We start from the raw sequence: 26,616 nt of genomic DNA on the forward strand, positions 1-26,616 counted from the left end.
TAAATAAATGAAAAGCCAGTGAAATCATTTTCTATTTTAACGGGCGATTTTTGTGACTACTATATTCGCAGCGTATTTTTATTAAACCTTCAGAAGAAGTTCCCAGACACTGTTTAAACATAAATTTCAACAGAGGTAATTAATTTGGTGGTTTCAAATAACGATAAAAGGCTTACACAAACTCGTACGTGCACTGGCACAATTTTTAAGGGCTATTTTTAGATTTAAAAAAAAACACGCAGCATTTAAACGTATCAAAAAAAACGATTTTCTCAAAATATCCCGTTAATAGCCTTTACTGTTTATCCAAAAATTAGTTTCCCACAATCAGAAAAAAAATATCACGTACAGAAAACTTTTTAAAAATTTTAAGTCATAAACTGACGTGAATAATTCAATCGAATTTGCATGACACGAGAATAAATCACCCTGATTTTTCTACCTGAGCGATCAGGGTTCACCAATTTTGCAATGCGCAAAAATGCACCACACTGTATTTTGCGCGAAAAAACAGCCGGAAAATACCAGTTGTAGGGGTTTCCGCATTTTTCTGAATTTAACGCACAGTTTTTTGTGATAGTGTTTTTTCCGAAAAGATTCGAGTTTTCGTGAACCCTGAATAACGCGATAGATTAATAAATTCACCTTCATAAGAGATGAATTGGCACTACTCGTTCAACAATTGCGTTTTAGAGCTGCGGCTGATTCTCTGGAGTCAAACATAGGGGCATCGCGGGTGTGAATTGATGGGTCAGCTTGCTCGCATCAGACGCAGATACACAAAGCGCCGGCGATTGGCCGTGATCTCTGGCCCGGCGGCACGTCTTCTAAATCCTGATCATAACAGTAAGCTGCTTTATCAATCGCGCTGAGAGTGACGGGGAAGATCAAGCGACGAAAATAAGTCATTCTCTCGTCTGACGCCGCCTGGAGAAAGATCGCATTTCGCACACACACAAATCCGTCGTCAAAAAGAAAGGAGAGTTTGGCCTGGGCCGTTTTATTATTTCAGCAGCCTGCACGGAAAAGTGAAAAAGCGGCAACTTTCAGCACACGCACGCACGCACGCACCGCAGCAATGAGGAAGAACGACGCGATTTTCCGGCCGCTGGGGTTGCTTAGCTGCTGCTTTTTTGCCTGCGGTGAGTTCGATTATTTCCTTGACCCGCAGAGGAAGACCAGCAAGGCAATCCATCAATTTCCCCTGGAATGTGTCAAAACACCCCCGTGACGAAAACAACCTTTTATCAGCTTCATTTAATGGATATAATCATTAGCACAGTCCCGGGTGGAGAGGGAGGTAAACAAGGAAATGCCATAAATCATGATTTTGTCCTGCACCTGATATAGATTTATTTTTTCGAGTTAAAGCAGAAGAGCGCAGGTAAAAAGACTCCCTTACGTGAAAGCGCGCGCGCGCACGCTCGATTTTCCCGTTTGATGTAGACACAGAGCCGGAGTTGGAGTGCGCGCTTAATCTCGAAAGCGGCACACTGAGAGCGTCATAAATCACTTCATTTACTTGTAGAAAAGTGGGCGAATTATTCGCTGTTCCACGTTACGCGATTAAGCGTAAGTGGTGCACTAGGTGGAATTAATCTCGAGGTAGGAATGGGGCTGCACATATCTTTCCGCTAAATTTGATGAGTTTCTACGCTGTTTAATCAACCCGCATCACGACTGATTGTGAGAGCGATATGGAATATGGAAAGTAGAGTGCTTATATTCAGAGTGGTGCCGATTAGCGAACCGATGCGCATTCGCCCTGCGCAGATCCCTATCTTTTCCCATGTTAAATGATTTTTCATTAGCAGCTCTGTTTCAAAGTTAGTGAAGCCATCCGCGTCTCAATTGGTGTTAAACGAAAGCGCACGAGTTGATCCACAAATTGAGTCGAAACCATGACTATGTGGGAAATTCATGTTCGAAAAGTGCCCCTTTCGCCTGGGAAGAGAGCTAGAGTTTGCATGCAGGCGACAGCAGAGACATCTGCTCATACCCAGCAAGATCAGTGATGCGCCCGCAGTTCGAGCAGTCACGTGACTCAATCCCGCCATCTCATTGGCTAAGAGCAGGCACGCACTGCTATGAGGGAGTATTGAAGGGAGCTAGCAAAAAGACTCTTAGCCAATGAGATGGCGGGATTGAGTCACGTGACTGCTCGAACTGCGGGTGCTTCTCTGATCTTGCTAGATGTCTCTACTGTCACCTGCTCTAGCTGTTTCAAACACGAATTTCTCGCTTGTTCTATTTCCCGCGGTCATGGTTTCGACTTATGTCGTAGATCAACTCATTTGACACCAATTGAGACGCGGATGGCTTCAGTAATTTTGACACAGAGCTGCTTTAACATGGGAAGAGAAAGGGATCTGCGCAGGGTGAATGCGTGTTGGTCCGCTAATCCGCGCAACTCTTAGTGGAAAGGAAGCTCTACTCTAACTTTTCATTACTCCATTTCTGGGATAAAGCTGCACTGATTTGACACGAATGCGACATTCTCGAAATCAGGCTCAATCCGCAGTAATCCTGGCTGATGGTGCATGAAGTAACACGGCAAGCTTTCGCCTCCCGCTGCGGCAAATTAGCGGCGAGCTTTTTGACACGTCAAACGCGTAAGCCCCTTGGCTTTTGCGATATAGGCAGCCGGTCACACTTTGCGAACGGGCAGGTTGCATACACAGCAACAATTTCGCACACAATCTCGAGCGGGCGGGCGAGTGAGTGACACCGGCTATAAATAAAACGCGCGCTGCCTTATTATTTGCAACGTCAGTCCTGCTCTCCAGTGTACATATTAATTAGTTCCTTTGTCTCCCGTCCAAGTCGGAGGCAGGCGTAATTGCGTGCAAATTCATTAGGCTCTTTCCCATTGTGCGCCGCGCGCGCTGCAATTTAAGTGCCTTCGCACACGGCACTGCCTTTGCTAATTAATTAAAAAGCACTTTTTGTCGTTGCAGGCGTCGCGTATCCGGCGGAGCTCGACAGGCTAGAAGCGGTACGTAGCACACACACGCAGCAATTCAGATTAAAGCACTAAATCCGGTCGTAATAGAAAGAGAAAAAGTAGCGAAATAGACTCGGAATAACACAACAGAGACACGTGTCTGCCGCAGAAACTGATTAAGCCGAATTGTCTCTTGCAGATCTGCCCGGGCCACGCCGGTCTCACCACTCTGAGTAAGTTTCCTGTTATTCTCTCGCGCCGACACATAATACTTTGCAAATGTGTCTGCACAGGGCGGAGAAATGTGCTTACTCGGCTCGGCGACAAGTTCTACTACAACAGTTTCCACGATGCAGATCAGGGCGGCCTAGAATTCAAGGTACCCACACATTTATGGTTGGGCTGTGAATTTTGTAGACTGTCGACTATTTTTTTCTGAGCCTCTAATCTTTCCAAGACCGTCTTTGATGAAGTTTCTGAGCACAAAAATCGGTTCCTGAGGGTCGAATTGGGTAAAGAGGATTTTATAAGACTAAAAAGTCGAGCGCGACGTGCGTAGCACAAGTAGAACTTTTTTTCCCGCCAAAAATACGAACTGCAAGAACTGCGCATGCGTGAGAGCTGGTTTGAGCACTTGCAGAGAGACCACCTGTACAAATGACTTCTTTGTCATATCCAGCCAGCTCTGACGCATGCGCACTTCTCGCATTCATATTGTTTTGGCGGGAAAAAAGTTCGCACGTCGCGCTGGACCTTTTGGTCGGAAAAAATATCTACTCTACCTTAATTCAACTCTACCTCAGGAATCGATTGGTGTGCTCAGAAACTTTGTCAAAGATGATCGTTAACATTTTAAAATCATTACACACCTTATTGTTAGCAAAAATTCACGTCTCGTTCGTTTTAGTGGGGCAGAAACCGACTAAAAAACTCGACCATTTTGGCTACAATAAAAGGCTCCACGCACCTTTTCCGGGGGCTGAGAAAATAAAGCCGTCGGCCGGCACTCCCGTGACGCAATGCAATTGTGTGTCGCGTTATTTTCTCCCTTTGTCAGTTTATACGCGCATTTCGCTCTGCGCTAAACTTTTTTAATCTACTCTCAACTTGTCTTTCGTGAATTATTCCGGGGCCGTTTCAACCGCTCCGCCAGCAAAGGTGATTAATTTCTTCCTGCGGGCAAACTTTCCCTTTGTTTCTTTTCCACCCGCGAGGATGGCACGCGCGTGTTATGCGGAAGAAATGAAAAAAATTGGACTTTAACAAGTTTTTCTCGTGAAGAGTGGAAATGACGTGTGTATATACATCTGTGACTGACTTGGGAATTTCAGTCAGTCGAGTTTCAACGCAGTCTGAGTCCTCTCTTTCGATTCAGCAAAAGTTTTTATGATTTTTTTTTATAACTCTGCTCCAATTTTCCCAAAAAAAGTAATTATTTATTGTTATATTTATTTATTTATTTATTTATTTGTATATGCACAACGGTACAACCGTTGGACTCGTCTCGACCTCCCCTGACCAGCTGAAGGGTTTAGGGGTGCTTACCCTCCACCCCTTAGTTGTTACACTTGAACCTCCTCGAAAAAAGTAAAATTATGCAATTGATTAAATTAAAACTCTTGATTCTAGCATTAATTTCATTCAATTTAATCTAATTTGAAAAGATTTTTGTTTTAGTTTTGAATGATGGGACAGAGTGATAATTTAGAAGGAGTTTTGGATAGTTTAAAAATTTTCAAGCCCAGAGAAAGTATGATAAAAAATTTTATCGAAATTGGAGCAATGGGATTAAAAGGGGATGGGGGTATGCAACCCTTAAATACTTAAGCTGGTTAGTGGAGGTCGAGACGAGTCTAACGAGGAGTAGTTTTTGCAATTCTGTTGGTTACAGCCCGAGATTTGGAGGTGCAAACAACCCGAAAAATCGAAAAATGCCATTTATTTTTCATTTTTGAAGTGCAATTTCTCAAAAACTAAATAAAAAAACAAATAAAACAGCTATATTTCCGGCTGTTGTTGTTGCGCAAAATTGGCAAACCCTGTATCTGGGAGCTAATTTTGAGTGGGCTGCGAAATGCGACTTTGGTGTAATTTCTAGCTTAGGGCGAGCCGACTTTGAGAGCAATTTTGCGTCGCCCGCGGAAGGGTTGGGAATTACGGGCTGGTCTAATGCGTGTTGTGGCTGCTTTAGTTGAGCTGGAAGGAAGCAACAGACTGGTGTCAGCGGCACGCCATGGAATTAGTCAGCGTCGAGTCGCAGGCCGAGCTGCTCCTTTTGCGGGACGACCTGCTCCGCTTCACGGCCAATCTGACGTCGCGTAAGCCCCCGATAAATAACGATAAATAAATTCGAAACCAAAACAACCCCTAATGCAGCCGTGCCGTTTCTCTACTGGACGAGCGGACAGCGTGTCGGCGGCGATGATTTGTGGCGCGTCGAGATCGGACAGGTGGTGGCGGACAGGTTCAGGTGGACCGGCACGCGCGACTGGATCAGGCAGGCCCAAGTGTACAAATCCACTAAGCCGGGGGACTGCGTCGCCCTCAATACGTACCACGCCTACGTCAATTCGGAGGAGCGGATTAAGACGTACGCCAGACATTGCGACAAACGGTCCAGCTTCATCTGCGAGCTCGAGAGGCTGATTTGTCTCGACGAGTGAGGGAGTGCGTGAGTGAGCGAATAAAACACACGACTGCGTCCGATCGAAAAGCAAAATTTTTATTTGCAGACGAAATAATGTCAAAAATACAATCATAACCTGGCGAATATGTCTCTATGGACATTTTACACAGTGGAGGTATTTGGTATGTGTTCATTCTCTGCTTAAAAATTTACTCGTCTCCTGCCTGACAAAGCCGGGAAACAATAAATTTAATGTTCGCTAATTAATTATTTACGTTAGTGGATCACAGATACTATTTTTTTCAAAATGTAATAATACTATTTTATATATATTATGCTTATGTTAGTATTTTAAACATCTAGGAAAATTGCTCGTGAAAGATTTATGAGGACTTGCTTCCTTGCTGATTGATACAGATTATCAAGACTCTCAATCTACTACACAACAAGAGATATTATTCATTATCGTAGCTTCAATTAACTGCAAATGTATGGATAATGTAATTGGTTTTTCACGTAGCATCATTGAATATTTTCCCTTGTTTCTTTTCAATCAATTGAATGAATAAATTGTGAAAAAATATATAGATAGAGTGGGAGTTTCAACGCTATATTCATTTTTAACTTATCATCCAGCTCGATTGACGCAAATTTTCGAGGGTTGATGGTCACAATATTGCTTGCTTTCATTATTTCGTAATAATTAGAAATCGTCTATAATCGGTTCGCTATTTCGTAAAACAACAGTATATGAGGACTTGAATTTAAACGTTTTGTTTTGATTCTGCCCTTTCCTCCTAGCTGACGCTCGGACGCTTTTAAAAAGCCATTCGCGAGCGTCAATTATGCTACACTCAAATAACAGAGCGTACAAAAGTTTGTGAAATTAGTTTCCTCTCTAATTACACAGTCAAGTTGCATTTACGTGCAAGACTCGGCAATTAATGGCATAATATTCATGGACTGCGATCCCTTCCACAGAAAGTGTATATTGTGACCTATGATATATCTAATTTTACATCATCATATTATCCAATTTCTAACAGTAAACAGCTATACAATGGAAGCAATTTTTATTCCGTTTTCTTTTTAAATCATCGTGTGAAGAAGCAGGCATATTATGTAGAGTTTCCATTCATTAAATTAATTGATGTGCTGTCGAGAAATGATGAGGTTTACATACAAATTTAACTGATAATCACAGATTTGTAATGCTTTTATATCACAATTTGTGTGAAATCAGCACACCCAAAATTTTTGCACACCCAATTTGATTTTTTAAAACATAAATGCACTTCTTGTACCATTCACCCTGATCTTCCCAAACAAACATTTTTTACTTGCAGTTCTTAAAAAGCATCGATTCTTGCGAAACTTCAGTCAATGAAGCAACCTACGCAAAAAGTCCAACAAGTGCATGTTCCACGATTTTAAAGACCGTCTTTGACAAAGTTTCTGAGCCCACCAATCGTTTCTTATGGGTCAAATTAGGTTAATTGGTCATTTTTTCCCTCCAAAAAGTCGAGCGCGACATGCGAACTTTTTTCCCGGCAAAACAATATGAACGCAAGAACTGCGCATGCGTCAGAGCTGGCTGGATGTAACAAATAAGTCATTCGCACAGGCACAGGCGGTCCCTCTGCAAAACCAGCTCTGACGCATGCGCAGTTCTCGCTTTCATATTGTTTTGGCGGGAAAAAAGGTTCGCACGTCACGCTCGACTCTTTGGAGGGAAAAATGACCACTTTACCTAATTTAACCCTCAATAATCGTTTGGTGAGCTCAGAAACTTGGTCCAAGACGGTCTTCAAGGAATCACTAAAAGCTTGAAGAAACATCTCGAGTTCAGTTGCAATAATAATTATCGTCAACAAAACGAACTGGCTTTCATTGCTATCAGTCCATTTTTTTCTACATTATAGAGAGCATCAAGACTAGAAAAAGTTTCAGCGTAGGACTAACCAAGACAAGCTTATTCAGAGTAACAACTTTTTGCGTGAGCCGGAGAAATGAGCAAAACGGCGAAAGCTGTCAAAACGAAAGGGGTGCTCGCTCACCGTCTAGTTGGCCACCTGATACTGATAGACGGGCTGCTGCAGGGGCATCCGCTCGGCGCCGAGGTTCCGGAAATGCTGCAGCACGCCCTGCACGATGGTCTCGGCGTCGATTTCGGACGTGTGCGTCAGGTAGCAGATGTCGTTCTGCTTCTTCCAGTGCATCTGGTAGCGCAGCTCGGCGATGAAGCGCTCCTCGCCCAGCGTCTGGTAGCGGAAGGTGAGCGTCGAGTAGTCGTAGCCGATGGTCAGCAGGTCCCACTTGATGCCGCCGGCCACCTTCCAGTTGGTGATGTGCGCCACCAGCGGCTTCATCTGCTTTGCCTTCTCGATCAGCCGGCGCTTCCATTCCACGTAGTAAGCCATCACTCGCGGCGTGTAGCAGTAGCGCTGCAGCTAAAAATACACGCACCAAAGGTAAATTATTTGAGGAAATAATGCAATTGATTCTTGTAGCCTCGCTGCGTCATCAGTGACGCCTTTTCAACCGATTTGATTATTTTTGCTCGCTCGGAGAGGCTTTGGTTGCGATATTCTGAGGCCGCGGCAGGCTGTGCCGGCTCAACATTTTTGTAAAATCGCTTTCGACTGGCCATTTTTATTTTTAAAAATCAGTTTTTCTCACCGAGTGGTCGCATGACACAAAATTCGGCCATTTTTTCGCCTCCTCACTCCAAGGTTTTTATGAAACGCCAGAAATTTGTCCCTAAGGCCGCTGGAAAGGTGCGAATACCAGCGAGTGGCGCCTCCTACTAGCCTTTCGCCAATTTTGCTATGCAAAAAAATTCACCACTGGTTTTTTTGCGCAAAAAACAGCTGGAAAAACGGGAAAAACCACTAGTTTTGGGGTTTTCCGAATTAAGCCCCAAATATGTAGGTCATATTTCGCGCCAAAAAATCAGGAAAATTACGCAGCGTTAAAATGTTTGGTCTTTTAATGTAAATAAATCCCTATTTTTTTGATCATGTGAATTTTTTATCTAAAAAAATGAATTTTATATGGAAAAAATGCGTTAAATTGCAGAAAAACCCCAAACAAACACATTTTTTTACAATGCAGTGAATTTTCCAGTAAAATGCGGGTGATTGCGAACCCTGAGGGCAGCCAGTATTAGATCCCTGAACTGCTCAAATTTCTTTGACACTCCTGAATTAAATTTACTTGTTTCTATTTATTTATTGTTTTCTTTCTAGGAACAGAGCGAAACTTTTACTTGCTTGCAACTGCAGACTATTTCGATTTTTTTTCTAGGCGTTTTGTGCCTCTTGCAATCTCTTACTTGATATAGTTACAGATCTCTGCCAGTCACGGCAGCTGCCAGTTTAAAAGGAAGCCTGAGAGAAAAAATTAAGCACTTTAATGAATTCGACAGCCACGCAAACCGTTATCTCCAGCAAAAATTCTCTGCTGAAATTCAGCTCTGGCCGCTGATGACACCTCTAGTTATCAATAAAATAAATTTAGTTACAAAAAATTAGGATAAACAGAGGCAGGCAAATTTTAAAGATGCAAGAAACATTTTTTTTAAATAAGAAGGTTCCGTTGGCTTAAAATTTAGCTCAGACTGCATTAAATTTTTGCCTACTTCCTTAGATTATCAACTGCAAGTCATTTTATTGAATTTTTCGTAGAGGTCTCAGCCAGCCGCCGGAGAAAAAGGGTAAAAAATTAAATGAGAAAAAATTTCTTCTGTTAAGAACTATCAAACTTAACGTTTAAAAATTTGTTAGCCAAGCTAGCCGCCACCTGAGACCTCTAATTTTTCCTCAATGGACTTACTTGTGGGATATTGAGGGAGAGTGGCGACCCAAAAGCAGTTTCCAAGAGACGATAGACTGCTTCAGCGTCACTGGCAGCATCATGTTGTTCCGCTCGCGGTCCAACAATGGCTGTGTACAGAGACTGCAGAGATAAGACAGGAAATTGGCCGCGCATTTCCATTGAGAAAGGTCCGAAGGAATCGCCAAAGCCGATAACCTGCAGGCAACAAATTATAAATTAGCGGGGTGAGCCGTTTTAAATTATACTCTTACGAGTTCAAAAAATTTAGCTTCTAATTTGTGCCTGGCAAGAGCTTGCAGGAGGACAGGCACGTCCAGTTTGATGGTGGAGTGACTGATGAGCACCACGCCAGCGTGGTTGCCTTTGGCCGAGTACAACCAGCCCATGAAGCGCTGCAGAGCGAGTTGTTCCTCCACCGACTCGAGGATCTGCCGAGTAACTGTGTCGATGAGGACTCGGCGCCCTTCATGCACCACCACCTGTTATTGGGACGTTAATTGGGATGCACAAAAATGGCTGTTTGCATACCTGAAGATGAATTTTGCCGGCAGCTTCATGATTGATGACTTTCGTCGGCAAGACGTATTGGTTAAAGGTGTTATGGCCTGGACAGAAGGCTCCGATTTGGCAGATCAGATCGTCAAAGTGTCTGTCTGTGGTCTCCAAGTCCCAGGTTACGATGGCGTAATCGCCAGGCCGAATCGTTTCTTCAGGTGGTGGGAACATAAAGTCGCCATTCATTTTCTGGAAATAAAAATTAGTGTGAATTTTTGTGATGCAGGGTGATAATTGAAAATTATTTGAATTGTTGGATGCAGTTGATCGATAAACAACAGTAAAAATTCAAATTTTTCCAATTTTCTTTTAAATTTCCAGTGCTTGCCGACATATTCTTGGCAGATTTCAATTCCTCTCGTCGAGATCTGTTTAACAGCGTATTAAACCTTTTAGGGAAACTTTTTGTTAGGAAATAAAATGGGATTTCAAGAAAGGAGACAGTTCTAGTAAAGAGTCAGTCCGAGTAAAGAGACAGTGATAACTTTGCAGCCACTTTCCTAAAAAATTTAGGTCAATCCTCATGCATTAGCACCAACGATTTTCCAGGTTTTTGCAGTATCCTCTTTAAATTTGTGTCTCGTCATGTCATTTTATTCCAAAAACAACCCCTTTTATCGCAGATATTGGCAGACATTTTTATGATTCTGTCCATAAAATCCATTTCAAGTTTTATGAAGACAATGCGCCTTTTACGACGCGTCCGGAGTACGAGAAGTGAGGCACGTGCGTCCTCGTCTGGTCCACATTCTGTCGGTCAATTATTTGCGAGTACCCTGTGATTAAGGAGAGTAGAGACTAGGAGGCGACATTCGGTATCAAGCTGATACCCTACTATATGCACGCCAGCTTTATTTGCACGGTGTTAGTATGTTGCTAAGCAACGCGACTGATTCCTAGTAAACAATCAGTCTAACAATGGGTCGCATTATCGAAAATCGCAGGAAAGCCCCGAAATCTCGCGTTCGGGACGGATACAGACCTTCGGACAGTCGGATGGATCGCCAATAACAGCAAAAGTGTCAGCCGCGAGTCATGTTAGTAGGTGAGCTAAACAAGCTTCGTCTAGTGTGCACCAGGTGTGCAAACACAACAGACTAACCTGAAGACTTTTTTGCTCTTATTGGCGATCCATCCGACTGTCCGAAGGTCTGTATCCGTCCCGAACGCGAGATTTCGGGGCTTTCCTGCGATTTTCGATAATGCGACCCATTGTTAGACTGATTGTTTACTAGGAATCAGTCGCGTTGCTTAGCAACATACTAACACCGTGCAAATAAAGCTGGCGTGCATATAGTAGGGTATCAGCTTGATACCGAATGTCGCCTCCTAGTCTCTACTCTCCTTACCTGTGATCAATACGTCTCTCCTCAGACAAACCACGCCCTGCGATCGACCAGAATAACGTCAACAAAACCTTGCCGACCGACTGGCAGGCCCAGGAAAGCCGATGGCAAGCCTGATTCGGGCCGACGAGCGGCTCGGCCAGGCCTAACAAAGATACGTGTGAGTCAGAGCGGGTTCCTTGGACTCGGTTGCGCTCTAGTGTGGGAGGGCATCGCCCTGGACCAAAGACACACTCGATTGCGACCGCGATTTCGCCGCTGCCCACTCGCGACTGACCGAAATTCGAGTCAAATTCTGCACAAAGTTACCTTACGAAGCGATGGCTCCTTCCGCAGCCGTCTGCTTGCTCGTCCGCGTGCAGAAAACCAAAAACAAAAAGGTCACCGGTAAATTAAAATGTGAACTGGCTACCTTGATGTTACCAGCTGTTCTCGGCTGATTCGGCCGCTCATTGGCTGACGATTTGCGTAGAGCGGCTCTGATTGGTCGGCGCGCGAGACCAGCATCCCAACGAGCTGCATGCTCCTCCACTGCCCTAGTGACGACTTTTGCAATGTGTGTGTGGGCGCCGAGAGCGAGAACCGCGAGCCCCACTTCACTCAATGAGATCAGACGCGCAATTCCCAACAGGAAAATGTATGGGTCGTTTTCTCGTTATATTGTGCAACCAGAGAACTTTCCATGAATCATTGGTAGTTCAAGATCAAATAATGAAATAACAAAAGCAGAAAATAATTCTGTTTGCCGTCTCGTATATTTTATTCTGCTATAATGAATTGGTCGGGAATAGCATTTCTTTAAGAAAATCAAAATGTGCTACGTGTACGCACGCAGCCGCCCACATTTATTTTATAATTATGTGGTGTCTCTTTCAGTGGCAAAAAGGATGCGCCATATTCTATGAAATAAATGTGATATCATTTATTTTATTCCTGTAAAATGGAAAAAATACATTAACTGATATTAAAGGGCTTCTTTCCCACATTGCTAGTTAAAAAATAACCTCGAATAATTACGTCACACATTCAATACCCTGAATTCGGCCATTAGAAAATTTATTTTGCTCTCGTCAATCATCATTCTACACCTTACTTTAAGTGATAAAAATAGTAGCATTTGATAATACTTAAATATAACAAAAATTTCTGCAAAACTGATACATATTTCATATAGAATTCGACGTGTATAATTGATTTTAAGGTAAAAATAGCTATTTATTATTAAAAATTAATGGGTGGGCGCGAATTTTCCTGAAAAACATCACAGGATATTATTTTTATATCTTCTTAAGAAGATTGATACTGCAAAATCCTGGAAATGCTTGTTGTCAATGCATAAACTCATCCCTTAAGGCTTTAGGCTTCAATTAAAGCAAAATGTGCATTTTAATATTTGAGAAAAGTGGCTGCAAACGGTGATGACTGTCTCCTTACTTGAAATCTTAATTTTATTTCGCAACAAAGACACATCGAGAGGAATCGTCAACTACCAAGAAAATTTGTCCAAGCGCTGGAAATTTTGGAGTAATTTAAAAAAAATTGAATTTTTCGTTTTTTTTCAAATTGCTTAACGATCAACTGCTTATTGCATTCAACAATTCAAATATTTTTCAATTGTCACCCTGCATCGATCCACTTACCTTCTGTTTTTTTTTCTTGCCAGGTTTAGAGCAAAAAGACACCATTTTTTAATTTAATTTGGTCGGATGATAAGTTTTTATTATACATAGTTCAATGCAGGAAGTTGTAATCTTTAAAGTGTATTTCGCTATAGAGCTAATAACCTGAAATCATATCAAAACATTTTTGGCACTTGTTGCTAATCTCCCATTACTTGCTGTACTAATTTTTGTATTTTTTGTGGATACATCAAAATCCATAGTTTTCTATCAAAATTGGTAGAGAGCTTTATTTATTTTATCGGGAAAATATCCAAAGTAAAGACAGCTAAGGAAATGGTCAGGTTTTGCAACCAGAATAAATTAGCAGTGGCTTTCCGCCTGAACTGTCGATTTTTTTACAATTTTAGTTAGTAGGCCTGCAACTGTGTCATCATATCACAGTGTACGAAAAACACTCATTGTGGTACATTGATCTACATAATTTTAATCTCTTAATTAATTAATTTAAAATTTTGATGTGGGCTATACAATAGTATCATTTTATTTAAAATCTAATTCTTATTTAAAATGACGGCAATAAGAGAACACTTTTTGTTTGTGTGTAATAGGAATATAGAGGATTATAAATATTTTACAATTAATGGGCCATGAAAGTGAATTGACATTTTGTAGTCACTTGATCATTGAATGACACGCTCCCCTCTAGAGCTTCGAATAAAGAAAACTCCCTCTTTGGAATGTTCCCAACACTTAAGAGCTAAAATCCACAGCGATAGAAATTATAGATTTTCAAATTCAATATCACCAACCAACCTCTCATATTATAAAGATTTAACTGGAAATTAAACTGATCAACACTATAATACTCACTGCTTCTCACTCGTTTTCCGCTTCAAAACTTTGTACTAGAGTGGGAAAGACTATAATCGGATCAGTAAAACTGACCGTTACATTCAGATGCAGAAAAAATAAGTTTCCCTGACTTTGACAACATAATTATTGCTCCTCTACACGCAATTATAATGTTCAAGTTATGTGTTCATTTACATCTTTTGACGAAAAAAAATATGTATTGAAAGCCCTCTGAGCAATGTTAAAATATAGCTGACACACCTAAAAATTTAGCATTGAATGACTAGAATCAATTTAGTGAGAGTAACAAACGCTATATATAATTAATTTATATATAAAAAGTCGAACATCATAATCAGTTACATTTCTTCTCATGATGCTTTCGAGCGTAGTGCAGAGCGATTTCCAGATGCTGGAATCCATCGCCGACGAAAGAGAGCATGACGAAGAGGCTGGTGGTGGCCAGAACCCACATCTGGAACCACCAGAAGCTGAACAACGCATAGATGGAGAACAGGGTGAGTGCAGTCCATGCCACGAACGACAGGTGCAGCGCGTTCACCGTTTTGGCGCCCACAGGTCTGTCGTGGATTCGGGGGCAGTCCTACCAACAATAAACAACCATCGTCAAGAACTCTCAAATTCTCAATTCAAAGAATTTAACCGTCATTTAAAGTCAAATTATCTTTTTATGACATGATAAAAATACAAATAAAATGAATGAAATAATATCTGCGTATAGGAAATCTCAAAAAAGTGAATAATGCCGGCAGAATTAATTAATTCTTCCAATGTTGGTATCAGCAGTAGCTAAGACTTCGCTTGACTCCCACTCCCCCCACCAGCCAACAAAAGTACAAAATCTGCGGTTTATGGCGTTTATGCAGTCTAGTCTGTGTCTGTCCAGTCCAGTCAGTGACACTATTAATGTATTTTTAATCCCTTGTTTTTAAAGCTCCCTCATGCTCCCAGTGACCTGCTAGCGACTTTATTTTAAGGGGAGATCGTTTTTTAACTTTGATTTTGTGACTTAAAACCGTTGGACTTTTGCAATTAGATATATGTACATCATTATGTATTAAGTTTGTCGAGTTTATGTATAATTATGATGTGAAGTGGGTAAGGCAAAATCCGCGAAATCAACAACATTGCGGAGAACCCTTTCAAGAGAAGTGCGAGGCCGCCGATGTCTTCAGTTAATTGATGTTTGGGGAGGTATGTACGTCAAACATTGCTACTTAATTAAGTATATGTATGTATTAGATTAATTTACCTGAGGGAAGCTCTGTGTTTTGTAGAACTCTTGAAGGCTCTCCTCCTTGTCCTTCCACTGCTGGCAAAGCCATTGTCTGTAGCCGACTTCGTCCAGAGGCAGCGACTCAATGGCATGTCTGGAAAACGTTGAAGCGTTTTTTAGGTATGTATCATAATCCCATCTCTAAGGAAAATTTTAACAGGAGATTTTCCAAATTTCCATCAAACAAAAAATTTGAAAAGGGCTAAAAAAATGTATCCAGGGTAATTTTTTAAATCTATGTTAAAATATCGGCTACAAAGTTTGCGACGAGCAGCTCCTTTTGGTCCTAATTTGATTATTGTTCCCTTTAGAAATTTTAACAAACAATTTGATCAACTACTATTTATTCAAATTGTTGCCCCTTTTAAATCCAACTGAAATTTGTGCATTATTTAAAAAATGGCTTGTTGTTTTAGGCAATCTTTTTTCACCAAGTGGAGAGGGATGAGATTTCACATTGATCTTGGAAAATTACCTATGTAAGTATGCAAACATTAACGTAGTTAACGTTTAGGGGTCGTTCCCCCACAAATTATTAGTGAATACAATTTTTAAATTATGTAGTCCAAATTTTCATTTACCTTTTAATTTTAAAATGGACTTCCTCAGGGAACATCCCTTTAAGCATGTCCTTCTCAGTCTGGGGCACGCTTTTTGGGTAAGCAATCGTTAGGTCGTAAACAGCATCCAGCTGGCCATCTATAAAATTTTAAAATTTAAATTTAGTGGTTCCGAAAAGATTTTAATCAAAGACACTGACCTCCCCGCAGTCGCTGGCTGAGGAATGCGAATCCTGTGGTCTTGGGGTGCAGCACTCGCTCGTATTCGGGCAGGTTGTGTTTAGCCGCATACCTGTCGCTGCTAGCTTTACTTTGTTTCGTTAAATCCGTGCCTTCTGGGAAGATCAGAAGCTGGAAAACATCTTAATATTACTTTCGGAATTTCTTTTCTTCAATGCGGCGGACAAAGCAGATTTAAAAAGTGACAGGGTTTTTACCATTCAATTTTTTCAAATTTCTTGCGCATGAAAAGAGTTTTTTCTTTATTTCCCCTGTGAAAATCTAAGATTTACGTTCGGGGTGGTCAAAATTTCCTCTTCTGTGCAGATTTTATTCTTTAAAATTGCCTCAATACCTAAAAAAACTGACAATTTTTCAAGTCGAGACATGAGCAAATAATTAGAAAATTAATAAAATAATGGAAAAAATTGAAAAGAACGCTTAATTTTTTTAAATGCGTTTTTTTGCGATCCCAAAAGTGATTTGCTCTCTTTAGGACTATCCACGCCTTTTTTAGGAGTGAGAATACGTACTTGGCAAGTGTGGCCGATGTCTTTGAAATAGTCCAGCACTTTGTTCATCAGTTTCTGATCCATTTCCCACGAGCGGTGGATGTATAGGAAGCAAGTCATTTGCATGACCCAGCCTGAAAGCGAAAATATCGTATTAGCCCAGTGAGTGCTCGATCATATATCGAATAATTGTGATTAAAGCGAACGGCTGCCAAATTAATTGCCAAAGACGATTAATCACGCTTAATTGCCATCGTTACCTGGGTGAAACAGCAATTAACACTATCATTTGCGCAGTGAATTATGGGGACATTAATTTTTCTTTCCGGGGTGCTTTGAAAAACAGTTTATAAAAGAGGGCAATTGTTTTTTTTTATTATTGGATTTCTCCGATAATGTGTAGAAGTTTTAAGCAGCAAAACTAGCAAGAGGGAGAGGAAATGCTCAATATTGTTGCGTTTTGTTTAGAGGAAAGCTGCTGTCAATCAATACAAAACCGCAATAAACACACGGCAACCTCGGGCGCACGCAACTTTTTGAAATATTGAATAGGCGCCGCATTTTTTTTCTTACCCGGTCCTGGAAAATGTCTGACTGCACTCTTGAGCACGAATTTGAGTCGATGCGACGGCGGGTGGCATCCGTGGAACATGGCTGCCCACAGGTAGTTCCAGTCCAACCGAGTCCTGTGATTCATCACGATCAAAGCTCGGTCCTCCGGGTCCACTTTGTCGCCCACAACGACGATCTTGGTTCCCATCATGATTTCCATGAGGGCCTGCAAATAATGCACAACAAATTACCGTTGAAGCATCTTTGGGGACTGCTTTATCATTTGTCAGCGTGATTTGGCATATATATAATATATGCTCCAGTTCGCTTGCAACCACTAATTGGCTCCGTTGTGGATTGTCAGCTGGAAAAACTCGAGTGTTTCGTGTTCGTCCGATAAGTTGACAGCAAGATTCTGTTCACTATTTCCGATACAAGAAATAAAAATAATTGGCCAGCCTCTAATAACATTTTAAAGCAGACCTGCTCTTGCTAATTGGCTATGTTGGCTTTCGTTAAAACACTGTTCCTATTTTAGATTTTGAAATGGCAACGGTACCAGGGTTGCAAAAATCCGCATTTTTTTAATTGAGGCAAATAATCAGAAAAAACTGCACAGTAGAGAAAATTTTGACCACTCCCACCGCAAAATTTTAGAGGGAAAATGCGAAAAATTCGTTTCTTGCGCAAGAATTTGGTAAAAACCAGTGGTGAAAAAACCGGGTTGAAAAGCAAATGCAATCCTGAACGGTACTTTTATGGAGGAAATAAAGGTTTGATACCTGTTACTGGTTGAAAATCAATATTTATGGAAATGAACGTTGCCTGCGCTGCAACACGCGGGACGTTCGAGCCGAGCCGGTTGCATATCTCGCGCTCGCACGGCGCTGACTGAGATTACTTTTCATTTTATCGCGTGGTGCATTCGTTCGGCTTTTTATCTGTCCATCGACCGGCTGGATTTATTGGCTACTCACCGTCGGGTAGGTCTCCCAAGCTCCGAAAATGATTTCGGTAAAAGCTCTGTAGTGGCGCGGGGATAACACCAGCAGCGGCAGTAACGGGCAGTAGAGCAGATAAAATCCAGCCAGGATGCTGAAGTACCACAGTAGACAGAAGGTGACGCCCCGCAAGTACCCGAGCACACCACCTGCTCGTGGGCCAGCTGCAAAAAATAAGAGAGGTCTGCGTTAGATTGAAGAAGGCCGTAAAAGCAAATCTGCACGTGCTGCATTGCGGGAGACGACGATTTTGGCACCGCGTGTTCCTTTAACGCTTGCGCTGCACTTCGTCGCCTTTTTAGGGTTATCTAAGATTTGTTACTATCCAGCTGGATTTTCGTTTGGGTTTACTATTATCACCAGATTGTATCTATTTACTTATAGTGTTAAACATGAGGATTTTGGAATCCCAATATGGTGTTAATTTTAATCACCGGGGGGCAGGTTGCGATCTGTTTTGGTTCCCGCCGGTCAGAATTGAATATGGCGTCGAAATAATGGAGGCCAATCAGGAGACAGTCCAGCGGCCAATCAGAAGCGTCGAAATAGAGGCGTGCCGACCTAATAATTTCATTCCCGCGTATTTTTTTACATTTCCATTAGCCTGATGGGTTATCTATTATCTAACGGTCGATTCGCCAATTGCAGGGCTAATCAGCTGTTAATAAAGAAATAACAACAAAACTATTCATTATTTTCATGATAAATTTTGCGTTTGTAACTTTCCTGCCGTACTCTACCAGACGCCATGTCTGCGCGTCGCGTCAATCCGGCCCCCGGTGATTATTTTAATTTGCGTTTATTCAGCTAGTGATTGGCGTGGGCGCAAGTGGCACCATCAAATATCTCAAACTGGGTGTGGCTGCGATAGTGAGCAACTTGAAACTGGCTGTGATTGATGTTGAACTCTCCAGGGTGTGTGTTAGGTCCTAAAGTGGCTTCTCCAATTAAAAATCAATTGTAAAAGAACGTCATCACGAGTCGGCGTGATGATAAGCTTTCTGCAGACTTCATTGCAATTATCAGGAGGGTGTTTGCGGGTGAAAGCGACACACACACCGTGTCAACATACAATGCCACAGTGTTGTTTCGCCCAAGGGAGCCGCACTAGCGCGTCGCGAAAACGCCGTTGCGGCTACAATACATATTTTTCTGCCCCGCTATCAGATATTAATTCAAAATCGATGTAATCCTCACGCTGGCCTATTTACGGTTGCACCCTCGTCGCTCGGGGCTTCTTCGTGTGCGAGAGGGCTCGCCATCCCCGTCAGCCCAGCCTGCCTCACGATTCTCGTTTTTCACCTGAAATTACGAGAGATGCCTGGCGGCCGCTAAAAGTAAAGAGCGCGCAGGGGAATTTATGATGATCGCGGTCGTTTATCCCCGAGTTATATACGCTCTTGTTTAAATCCGAGTTGTGTGTGCACATAGCTGGGTGCTGCTGGTTTAATTTTATCGCACCTTTTGCAAGTGGATCAGCACATCTGCATCCAAGTTTCTCGGCCTAATTCGTTCAGTCTTGTGACAGGAAATGAGGTGGATATAGAAATGACACTAGTTTGCGAACTTGGCTTTGTCTTCTCGATTTTTTCCCTACTTGCGAGACAGTAGCAGCTGCAAGAATAGTCTTTTGTGGTGCACTTCTGTCTCAAATGGGAAGAATCTAACGTTTTTTTATACCGGCATGGCCCCTCGAACCACACGACAGTCGCCATTTTTAATTAAATGAACTGGTTAATTTTTTTAAAGAGGGAAAATCCTTGTTGCTAATGCAAGAACTCATCCCTTAGGATTCAGTTGAAGCCAAAATTGATTTAAGTAGCGGCGTAATTTTTTTTAGAAAAGGGGCTGCAAATGGTGAGGGCTGTCTCCATACTTGAAATCATATTTTATTTTAAAACAAAGAGTTTCCCTAAAAGGTTTCATGCGCTATTGGAGAGATCTCGACGAGAGGAATCGAAATCTGCCAAGAGAATGTGGTCAAGCGCTGGAAATTTTGGATAAAATTTGAAAATTTTTAATGTAAAACAAATTGTTTTTTGTATCCAATAATTAAAAAAGCGACAATCATGCCTTTTGAAATAAAATCGAGGATTTTTAAACAATTCTTTATAATTAATTTCAATGTTTTCGAAACGGTCGCCGCCAAATTAAGAATTAGAAATTGCATGACCAACTTAAAGTAAGCACGGAAGTGCGCGGTGAGTGTAAATCAAGTTCTTCAAGCTGCTGATTTAACTGCTGCATAAATTTAATTTTAACGGCCACCGCTGTTTTGAACATTACATTTTATGAGAAATTGAGCAATGAAGACGCCAGACTCTTTTGAAATTTAAATTGCCTCACATTCTATCCGGCGAGCGTAAATTACACTCTTTTTGCAGATTGAAACACAAATTGAGGTACATATAGTCGTTGCAAAAAACGACAGCCGCCCACGCTCATCAATCATGACTTTTGTTGCCCTGTGCACTTGCTGAAAACACTCCTCACTCATTAATAACCTCCAAAACAGCCATTATTTTTTATCTCGTAAAGAGCGGCGGCATGGAAATGTACGGCGCGCGAACTAGAGGAAGTGAGCGCCACGAAACGGCGATAAAATTTTCGCGCTGCCAAAAAGCGAAGCCGGGCAATTTGGCCGCTTGCCGCCAGAAGCACGTGCGTTTTGGCGCGTGCGGCGGGCCCCCAGCACAAATAATTTCTCAAATGTTGCGATGATTCTATTTCCACACGCTGATGGCGTGTCTTTTAAACGATGTCGCGCAAAACCGCGAGCAAAAACGGCGTCGGTGCGTGCGAGAAGATTGCGCAAAACTCGTTCAGCACGCAGCCATTAAGGTCACGCATGCATTTTCTATGAGTTTAACAGGTCAAACTTTTGCTCCCTCGAGTCAAGTGGAAATAAAGGCACTATAAATTATGGAAAAATTGATAACAAAGAAGACAAGCAGGTTCCCATTAAAACTTTTTCCATCAACACTACTTGTTTAAGAACTGCACCTCCGTGCTTTTCAAAGCAAAGTCTTGCAAAGCTTAAATAGAACCTTTTCATGTTTATAAAAATCGATCCCACTTGTAGCTGAAGATATTTTCTTTTAGATTTAATGTTCTATCTGAAAGAGAGATACGTACTAACCCAGGAAAAAATTGTTCAGTGAGTAAATAGAAACTGGAGAAAATTTATGCTGGGTTGGTGATCATGCAGAATTTATTCTGTACAAGACTCTTTATTTTGTGAATGCAAATAGACGTAGAGCAAGAAGATGAACATACTCTTACAGATGCGAACAAACAGTTGAACAAACGGCACCATACTGTTGTTGGCAGAGAAGAGTGCAATGCTTTCCTTTCCATTATTATCTTTGCTGCTCAAGCAGTTGTGCCGTTTTTGCTACGGCTTCGCTCACTGGTTAATTTGATAAAATGCTTGCACTCGGTTCTAATTCGAGCCGCGACTTCTTATTAAATAAGAGACACGACCGCAAAGCCCAGCGGTCTCTCGTTTTAAGTGCCAACTTCACTAATTTGGCGTTTTATCATCAAGATGCTTGAACCGTGAATTCCACTTCGGCCTGGGAACCTTGTTAGAGTAAAAATTCAAATTTTCTGCAAAATTTGCAGCGCTTGACCTCATTTTCTCGGCAGATTTCGATTCCTCTCGTCGAGATCTGTCCAACAGCGAATGAAACCTTTCAGGGAAACTCTTTGTTTTGAAATAAAATAAGTTTTCAAATAAGGAGACTGTGCTCACTATGCAGTCACTTTTCTCGCTGCTATTTAGTATCAATTTCAATTATCTTTAAATGTTATAAATAATTTCAGACAAACGCGAGGGAAACATTGAAACATCACTAAGTTGTTTTGTGCCAGAGTTGAAAGGGGTGGGTGGTTATTAATTATGGATGGGAAGAGAGCGAGAAGCAAAAAGCCTCAGTCATCACCATCGCTGACTGAGTGCCGACGCCCATTCAGCGCCGCGGCTTAATTTCTTTTGCGGCTTTTGACTTCTCGTGCAAACAAATTCGTTCACAGTTAGTGATTGCGCGAAATGCGCCCTGCAATTATTGAGGCCAGTTTAACGCTCGATTACGCGCTTAAGTTGTCACTTCTTTCACGCCTCGCCTAAATGATTTGTTCATTTTTAACACTGCGCTAATTTTTGAGGAAATAACGCTTTTAAATAAAAACATAATGGCCGCCAACATTTTCATTAAAACAATATTAAATTTGCATCCCACAAATACAAATAATATTAGATGGTAAAATGCTCATATTAGTTCGGATCAATATACTGAAATGCTTTGATCTCGAGCAATAAAATCCAGATATTCCAGAATTATATTTTTTTTAAAAAACAGACCTGTTGCAGACTAATCTGACGCCCGCACCGAAGATTATTCAAGTAAATGATCTAATTGGCACGCGGTCGTGCGAAAAGGCATCCCGGGGACAGCGATAAAACATGCAAAAACGGGATTGAGCGAAGGGCGCTCGCTTGCCGACGCTGAGGACGAAGAAGCAAGCCAGCCGGACGCGACCAGAATTCGCGAGCGGCCCCGTAATGAGAGCAATCAGCATGCAGAGCTCATTAAGGGCGTCGATTTGCATGCCCACCCACGCGCCGGCACGCTGGGCGGCGGGGGCGGCCCCCGGGGGGCTGGACCTGCCCGCCGGAGCCGGCAAGAGGACTCACCCATGCTGAGAGGCGATCAGTGTGTCATAATATTGGCGAAATTGGCCGAATTCGAGTTGGTCCCGGCGTCTCTGGTGTCGAGGCCTGTCTGGCTGCCCGCTCTTACGCTCGCTCGGCGAAAGCGCTCGCTCTCTCTGGCTCGGGGAGCGGGCGAGCAGCGAGCTGCCGGCCACCCCTCCGCGCAACCATGGCTACCACGCTCTCCGCTTCCCCTCTCGGCTAGAGAATCGCACCCCCGAGCAGGGGTGGAACGCTAGGAAGGGTGGGTGTGCAGTGCACCGCACGCACACGACTTTTCAGCCGCACGACCGCGAGCGAGCGAGCGTGCTTTCTTTTTGCGCGCTGATGACCTCTTCACGGAGAGGGTTGCTGTTTATTCTCGGGGGTGGCTCGTTGAGAGAGGCATGCTTGTTTTCCCGTGAATGCTCTAATTTCTGGCCGCCGCTCGTTTTCTGAAGGCTTCTCTCCCTCCTGATTTCTTATGCAAATTGCGTGCGCTTTTGTTTCGCGAAGAAGCGTGTGGGACGAGAAGGCTTTTTAATTCAAAATGTGGCAAAATGTCACAGTCTGGAGACGTGCCAAATGCTTTCTATGTTTTACCAATTCTCGAATGGGCCGGCCGCCGCCTCTGCTGTACATGCAGTGACAAAAATAATCTCTAACATCTCCCTGAATAGAAGACCAGAGGGTGAGTGTGCAAAAAGCGCCATTGTGCCTCGGCCGTCTCGCCCATTGACGTGAAAAACGCATTTTAGCACAATCCTTCATTCTCCCCAGCGAGAGCGGCAGAAAAAGCTTTTGGAAATGGAGTCGGCAGTTTGAAGGGTGCGGACAAATTACCCAGCTGGTCCATTAGCCGGATGAATTCGGAATTTTGATGTTGAGGAAACGCGAGAGGTCAAAAGAGCGCGATGGATTACTCTTGCTCCCTCCCCCAAGCACCCTCTCTCGTCTCCGCTTCTGGCTCGGATGGATTATTTATTATTTCACATATATATAGAGAGAGAAGAGGAAGCAGCCGAGTAATACACGCCAAGGCAGCTAGGCATTCCTCAAACAAACAGGCTCCGCGACCGGCGGCGCAACTGGTGCCGTTGAAAGATCTCGTTTGATCGCGCCTCTTGCTCCGCCACCTTCCTTGTTTATCAACCGGCAAATTGCCACTCCATCTGGCTGCAACTCGTTTGGATGACAAGTAATTATGAGGAAAAAACCTTTCCTGTTTAGCTAAATATTTCAAAATTCACCAGCTAGTGTTCAAACCGAAAGCGGTTGGCTCAACCAATTTCGGTTTTCAGCCCGTCAAAAGAAAATATATTAAGTGAAGAATGCACATTGACAGGATTGAGTTTGAAATCGCAGCGGAAATGCCTTAAAATCGAAAGTATACGGTGGCGCCATCTGTTGGCGGCTTCGAAAATTAACGTGTGAATTTTGTCTTGGCCATAACTCAAGTTCTAACTGTCAGAAATGCAAAAACTGCATACCGTTCGACTCTTCTTGACCTCCCCTAATTATATGTAGGGTTTTAAAAGTGATCTACCCTCAACCCCCACCCCCAAATTACCATATTTCAACCATGATTAACTTTTTCCTTAAAAAAAATAAATGTAATAAAGGGTGAGTTTTTGACACCCTCCGATAAATATTATTTTTCCCTAACAGATATTATTCCTCCTAATAACCTGCAAACGCAAACAGAATTGCAAAAACCGATTTAAAAAAATGCAGGGCAGTGGTAAAAACCGTTTTTTATTTTTACTAGGTTCTAACAGGCAATTTTTCACCTCAATTTCCAATAATTTTCTAATTATTAGCTCATGACCTCGACTTGAAAAAACTGTCGGTTAGAGAAAAAAATCTACACAGATTGAGATTTTCACAGGGAAAGATTGGAAAAATTTATTTCTAGCGCAAGAAATTGGTAAGCAAATGCTGCCCTGCGTGCAAAACTCATTTCCCGGTCATTTCCGCTGAAATAAGTAAGCAGATCGCGTTCCAATTTAAAAGTATAACACATTGGAAAGTGTGCTAGTGTGACCGAAAGTGTGCCGAACTGCAGCAGTTCAAGTGAACTGGCACACAGGAGAAATTTCACTTTCATCCTTAAACTTGCCTGCGCTTCTGCGTGTGTTATGCAACTGCGTCCGCGCGCTTCCACGTAACATCACGCCAATAAGCGAAAGGAGCGAGCGCCGCGGGTTTCGGTTTCGCGAGCCACGCGCCCGTCAACATGAAAGTGAGAGTTTGGACGACCGGCATATTTCCCCGAGATTTTCGCGAGCTATTGATCTGTTTGCTTTTGCACTTGCACACACACCGCGAAAGAGCTTTTACTTAGCTGCACTGAGACTGAGACAAGAGCCGCGCAAACACGTCAAGACGGTATTATTTCGGCATGTTTGCACAAACGCCTGGCGGCGGCGGCGGCGGCGGAATTTCGCTTTCCGCGAAGTTTAGCGCGTTGACACGTTTCTTGACTCGAATAAAGACAATTTTACGAGCTTAAAATATTTAGAAAGAAAAAAATTATTTTATGCTGGGAAGAGACTTTTTATTCTGACCCCTCACAAAAAATAAATTATTTTAAACCTTATACCAGGGTGGCAAAAAACGCATTTTTAAGTTCAGTGGAAAAAGCGTTTTTCTTTCGATTTTTACCAGTTTCTTGCAGGAAATGTTTGCACCTCAGTCTGTTTCCATTATTTTTTTTAATTATTTGCTCGTGACCTTGACTTAAAAAAATTGTCAGAGAGATTTTGGAGAAATTGAGGCAGAAAATGGCAATTTGAAAGAAAAAATCTGCACAGTGGAGGAAATTTTGATCTCTCCGATCCCAACTTTTAGATTTTCACATGAAAAATGTGGAATAAATTAATTTCTTGCATTTCTTGAGCAAGAAATTGGCAAAAATTGAGTGGTGAAAAAAACCTGGTGGTAATCAAATGCAACCCTGCCTTTTACATTTCTGTGAATATGAACTAACAATTGTTTACAAATTTTCAGATGGTGTAGGGTGACTTGGAATGATTACCATATGTTCTGTGTGAGTGAGACGCACAAAATCGAAGGATATTGGGAGTATGTAACGAGTTATGTTGAAGAGTCTTCGTATCGAGCATTTATCCAGACTGATTCAAGCGAAGAGCATGAAGAGGTAAAACAAAATCTTACCTCTGGTCCTTTTTGACGGTTGAAATTTTATTCCAGCTGGACTGGCCATTAGGGGCGAACAAAAGATGCAAGCTGGAAATATACAGAGAGAGGAGGCTTGCAAACAACGAACCGATCGTTCGCACTACACCACGTCACATTGAAAACTACAGAAACAGACACGGCTTACCTCTAGTTTGGACTCCACTAGGCCCCGACGATGTGCCGCACCAGCTTCCCACCACTCCACAGACCTGCGAGCTGATGTACGACTCCGACGACTCGACCAAAATGCAGGAATATGCTGAATCGAGTGATGACGACCATGACGAGAGTGATGAGGAAGAGCAGTAGAACAGCAGTTACGCAGTCGGTTTCCGACATGACATTCACCTCGCTGTTCGAAACAAGGACATGTCCAGTTTTTACTTTTAGTGGACGCCACTAAACCATCGAAAATGTTATTTTCTTCGTGTATTGTTACCAATTCGCTTTGTTAACTCCCAATTTTAATTTTTTACCAGTTAAATGCTGAATAGTCTATATATATGTCTAAAACTCATGCTGTTGAAGTGCTTTTAAATATTTAATGCCTTGTTAATTTTAGCTCTGTCTGAATTTAAATAATTGTTTTAACAAAATATGACTGTTAATGTTTGATAAATAATACAAAAATTTAATTTGAAATTTGTAGCTCAAAGCAAAGAGCTGGTTTGTTGTGTTAACCAGTGCTGAAAAAATTCTTAAAACTTGCAATGTTACAAAGCTGTGGGAGGAACTTTTAATTTTTAATCACTTAATGATATATTTTCTTGACGACCAGTCAGACAGTCAAATCTATTTC

The 26,616-nt window shown here is 42.2% G+C and overlaps 4 protein-coding genes across 7 annotated transcripts; 2 read left to right on the forward strand and 2 right to left on the reverse strand.

Moving 5' to 3' along the window:
• Positions 1 to 851: 851 nt before the first annotated feature.
• On the forward strand, positions 852 to 6,163 carry LOC135942568 (uncharacterized). Of its 2 annotated transcripts, none has more exons than XM_065488741.1 (6): positions 852 to 1,142; positions 2,958 to 2,995; positions 3,144 to 3,177; positions 3,238 to 3,323; positions 5,136 to 5,262; positions 5,321 to 6,163. In XM_065488741.1, the coding sequence occupies exons 1-6, from the start codon at positions 1,079 to 1,081 to the stop codon at positions 5,605 to 5,607; spliced, it is 636 nt and encodes a 211-aa protein (XP_065344813.1). In that variant the 5' UTR covers positions 852 to 1,078; the 3' UTR covers positions 5,608 to 6,163. The 2 variants fall into 2 exon arrangements, with proteins under 2 accessions (XP_065344813.1, XP_065344812.1); XM_065488740.1 differs by lacking the exon at positions 852 to 1,142 and adding an exon at positions 2,305 to 2,612.
• On the reverse strand, positions 5,646 to 11,839 carry LOC135942567 (uncharacterized). 2 transcript variants are annotated; one of them, XM_065488739.1, is made up of 5 exons: positions 11,721 to 11,839; positions 9,936 to 10,151; positions 9,659 to 9,886; positions 9,405 to 9,602; positions 5,646 to 8,020 (listed from the first exon to the last, which is right to left on the reverse strand). In XM_065488739.1, exons 2-5 carry the CDS (start codon positions 10,146 to 10,148, stop codon positions 7,631 to 7,633), a joined length of 1,029 nt encoding a protein of 342 aa, XP_065344811.1. In that variant the 5' UTR covers positions 10,149 to 10,151; positions 11,721 to 11,839; the 3' UTR covers positions 5,646 to 7,630. The 2 variants fall into 2 exon arrangements, with proteins under 2 accessions (XP_065344811.1, XP_065344809.1); XM_065488737.1 differs by having other exon boundaries at positions 11,618 to 11,835.
• A 1,953-nt stretch (positions 11,840 to 13,792) lies between these two features.
• LOC135942542 (lysocardiolipin acyltransferase 1-like) lies at positions 13,793 to 26,061 on the reverse strand. 2 transcript variants are annotated; one of them, XM_065488696.1, is made up of 9 exons: positions 25,963 to 26,061; positions 25,794 to 25,865; positions 17,900 to 18,087; positions 16,944 to 17,148; positions 16,392 to 16,504; positions 15,840 to 15,990; positions 15,661 to 15,778; positions 15,056 to 15,173; positions 13,793 to 14,386 (listed from the first exon to the last, which is right to left on the reverse strand). In XM_065488696.1, the coding sequence occupies exons 2-9, from the start codon at positions 25,840 to 25,842 to the stop codon at positions 14,138 to 14,140; spliced, it is 1,191 nt and encodes a 396-aa protein (XP_065344768.1). In that variant the 5' UTR covers positions 25,843 to 25,865; positions 25,963 to 26,061; the 3' UTR covers positions 13,793 to 14,137. The 2 variants fall into 2 exon arrangements, with proteins under 2 accessions (XP_065344768.1, XP_065344767.1); XM_065488695.1 differs by lacking the exons at positions 25,794 to 25,865; positions 25,963 to 26,061 and adding an exon at positions 22,620 to 22,763.
• LOC135942544 (uncharacterized) lies at positions 15,061 to 26,597 on the forward strand. The gene is made up of 4 exons (XM_065488698.1): positions 15,061 to 15,199; positions 15,496 to 15,558; positions 25,626 to 25,776; positions 25,830 to 26,597. The coding sequence occupies exons 1-4, from the start codon at positions 15,165 to 15,167 to the stop codon at positions 26,124 to 26,126; spliced, it is 546 nt and encodes a 181-aa protein (XP_065344770.1). The 5' UTR covers positions 15,061 to 15,164; the 3' UTR covers positions 26,127 to 26,597.
• Positions 26,598 to 26,616: the final 19 nt, after the last annotated feature.

The sequence above is a fragment of the Cloeon dipterum genome, chromosome 4 (assembly GCF_949628265.1).
Source record: "Cloeon dipterum chromosome 4, ieCloDipt1.1, whole genome shotgun sequence".
Lineage (NCBI taxonomy): Eukaryota > Metazoa > Arthropoda > Insecta > Ephemeroptera > Baetidae > Cloeon > Cloeon dipterum.

Bases quoted from the DNA above. Each gene is read 5' to 3' on its own strand.
- LOC135942567 (XM_065488739.1), bottom strand. From the start codon at position 10,148: ATGAATGGCGACTTTATGTTCCCACCACCTGAAGAAACGATTCGGCCT. The intron at 9,887-9,935 runs GTATGCAAACAG...TCCCAATAACAG, and splicing joins CCGGCAAAATTCATCTTCAG to GTGGTGGTGCATGAAGGGCG. The intron at 9,603-9,658 runs GTAAGAGTATAA...TGTTGCCTGCAG, and splicing joins AAGCTAAATTTTTTGAACTC to GTTATCGGCTTTGGCGATTC.
- LOC135942544 (XM_065488698.1), top strand. From the start codon at position 15,165: ATGGCATGTCTGGAAAACGTTGAAGCGTTTTTTAG. The intron at 15,200-15,495 runs GTATGTATCATA...TTGTTGTTTTAG, and splicing joins AACGTTGAAGCGTTTTTTAG to GCAATCTTTTTTCACCAAGT. The intron at 15,559-25,625 runs GTAAGTATGCAA...ACAAATTTTCAG, and splicing joins GATCTTGGAAAATTACCTAT to ATGGTGTAGGGTGACTTGGA.
- LOC135942568 (XM_065488740.1), top strand. From the start codon at position 2,534: ATGGTGCATGAAGTAACACGGCAAGCTTTCGCCTCCCGCTGCGGCAAA. The intron at 3,324-5,135 runs GTACCCACACAT...TGGCTGCTTTAG, and splicing joins AGGGCGGCCTAGAATTCAAG to TTGAGCTGGAAGGAAGCAAC. The intron at 5,263-5,320 runs GTAAGCCCCCGA...CCCCTAATGCAG, and splicing joins CACGGCCAATCTGACGTCGC to CCGTGCCGTTTCTCTACTGG.
- LOC135942542 (XM_065488696.1), bottom strand. From the start codon at position 25,842: ATGGCCAGTCCAGCTGGAATAAAATTTCAACCGTCAAAAAGGACCAGA. The intron at 15,991-16,391 runs GTACGTATTCTC...GATGTTTTCCAG, and splicing joins ACATCGGCCACACTTGCCAA to CTTCTGATCTTCCCAGAAGG. The intron at 15,174-15,660 runs GTAAATGAAAAT...AACGTTTTCCAG, and splicing joins GTCCATTTTAAAATTAAAAG to ACATGCCATTGAGTCGCTGC.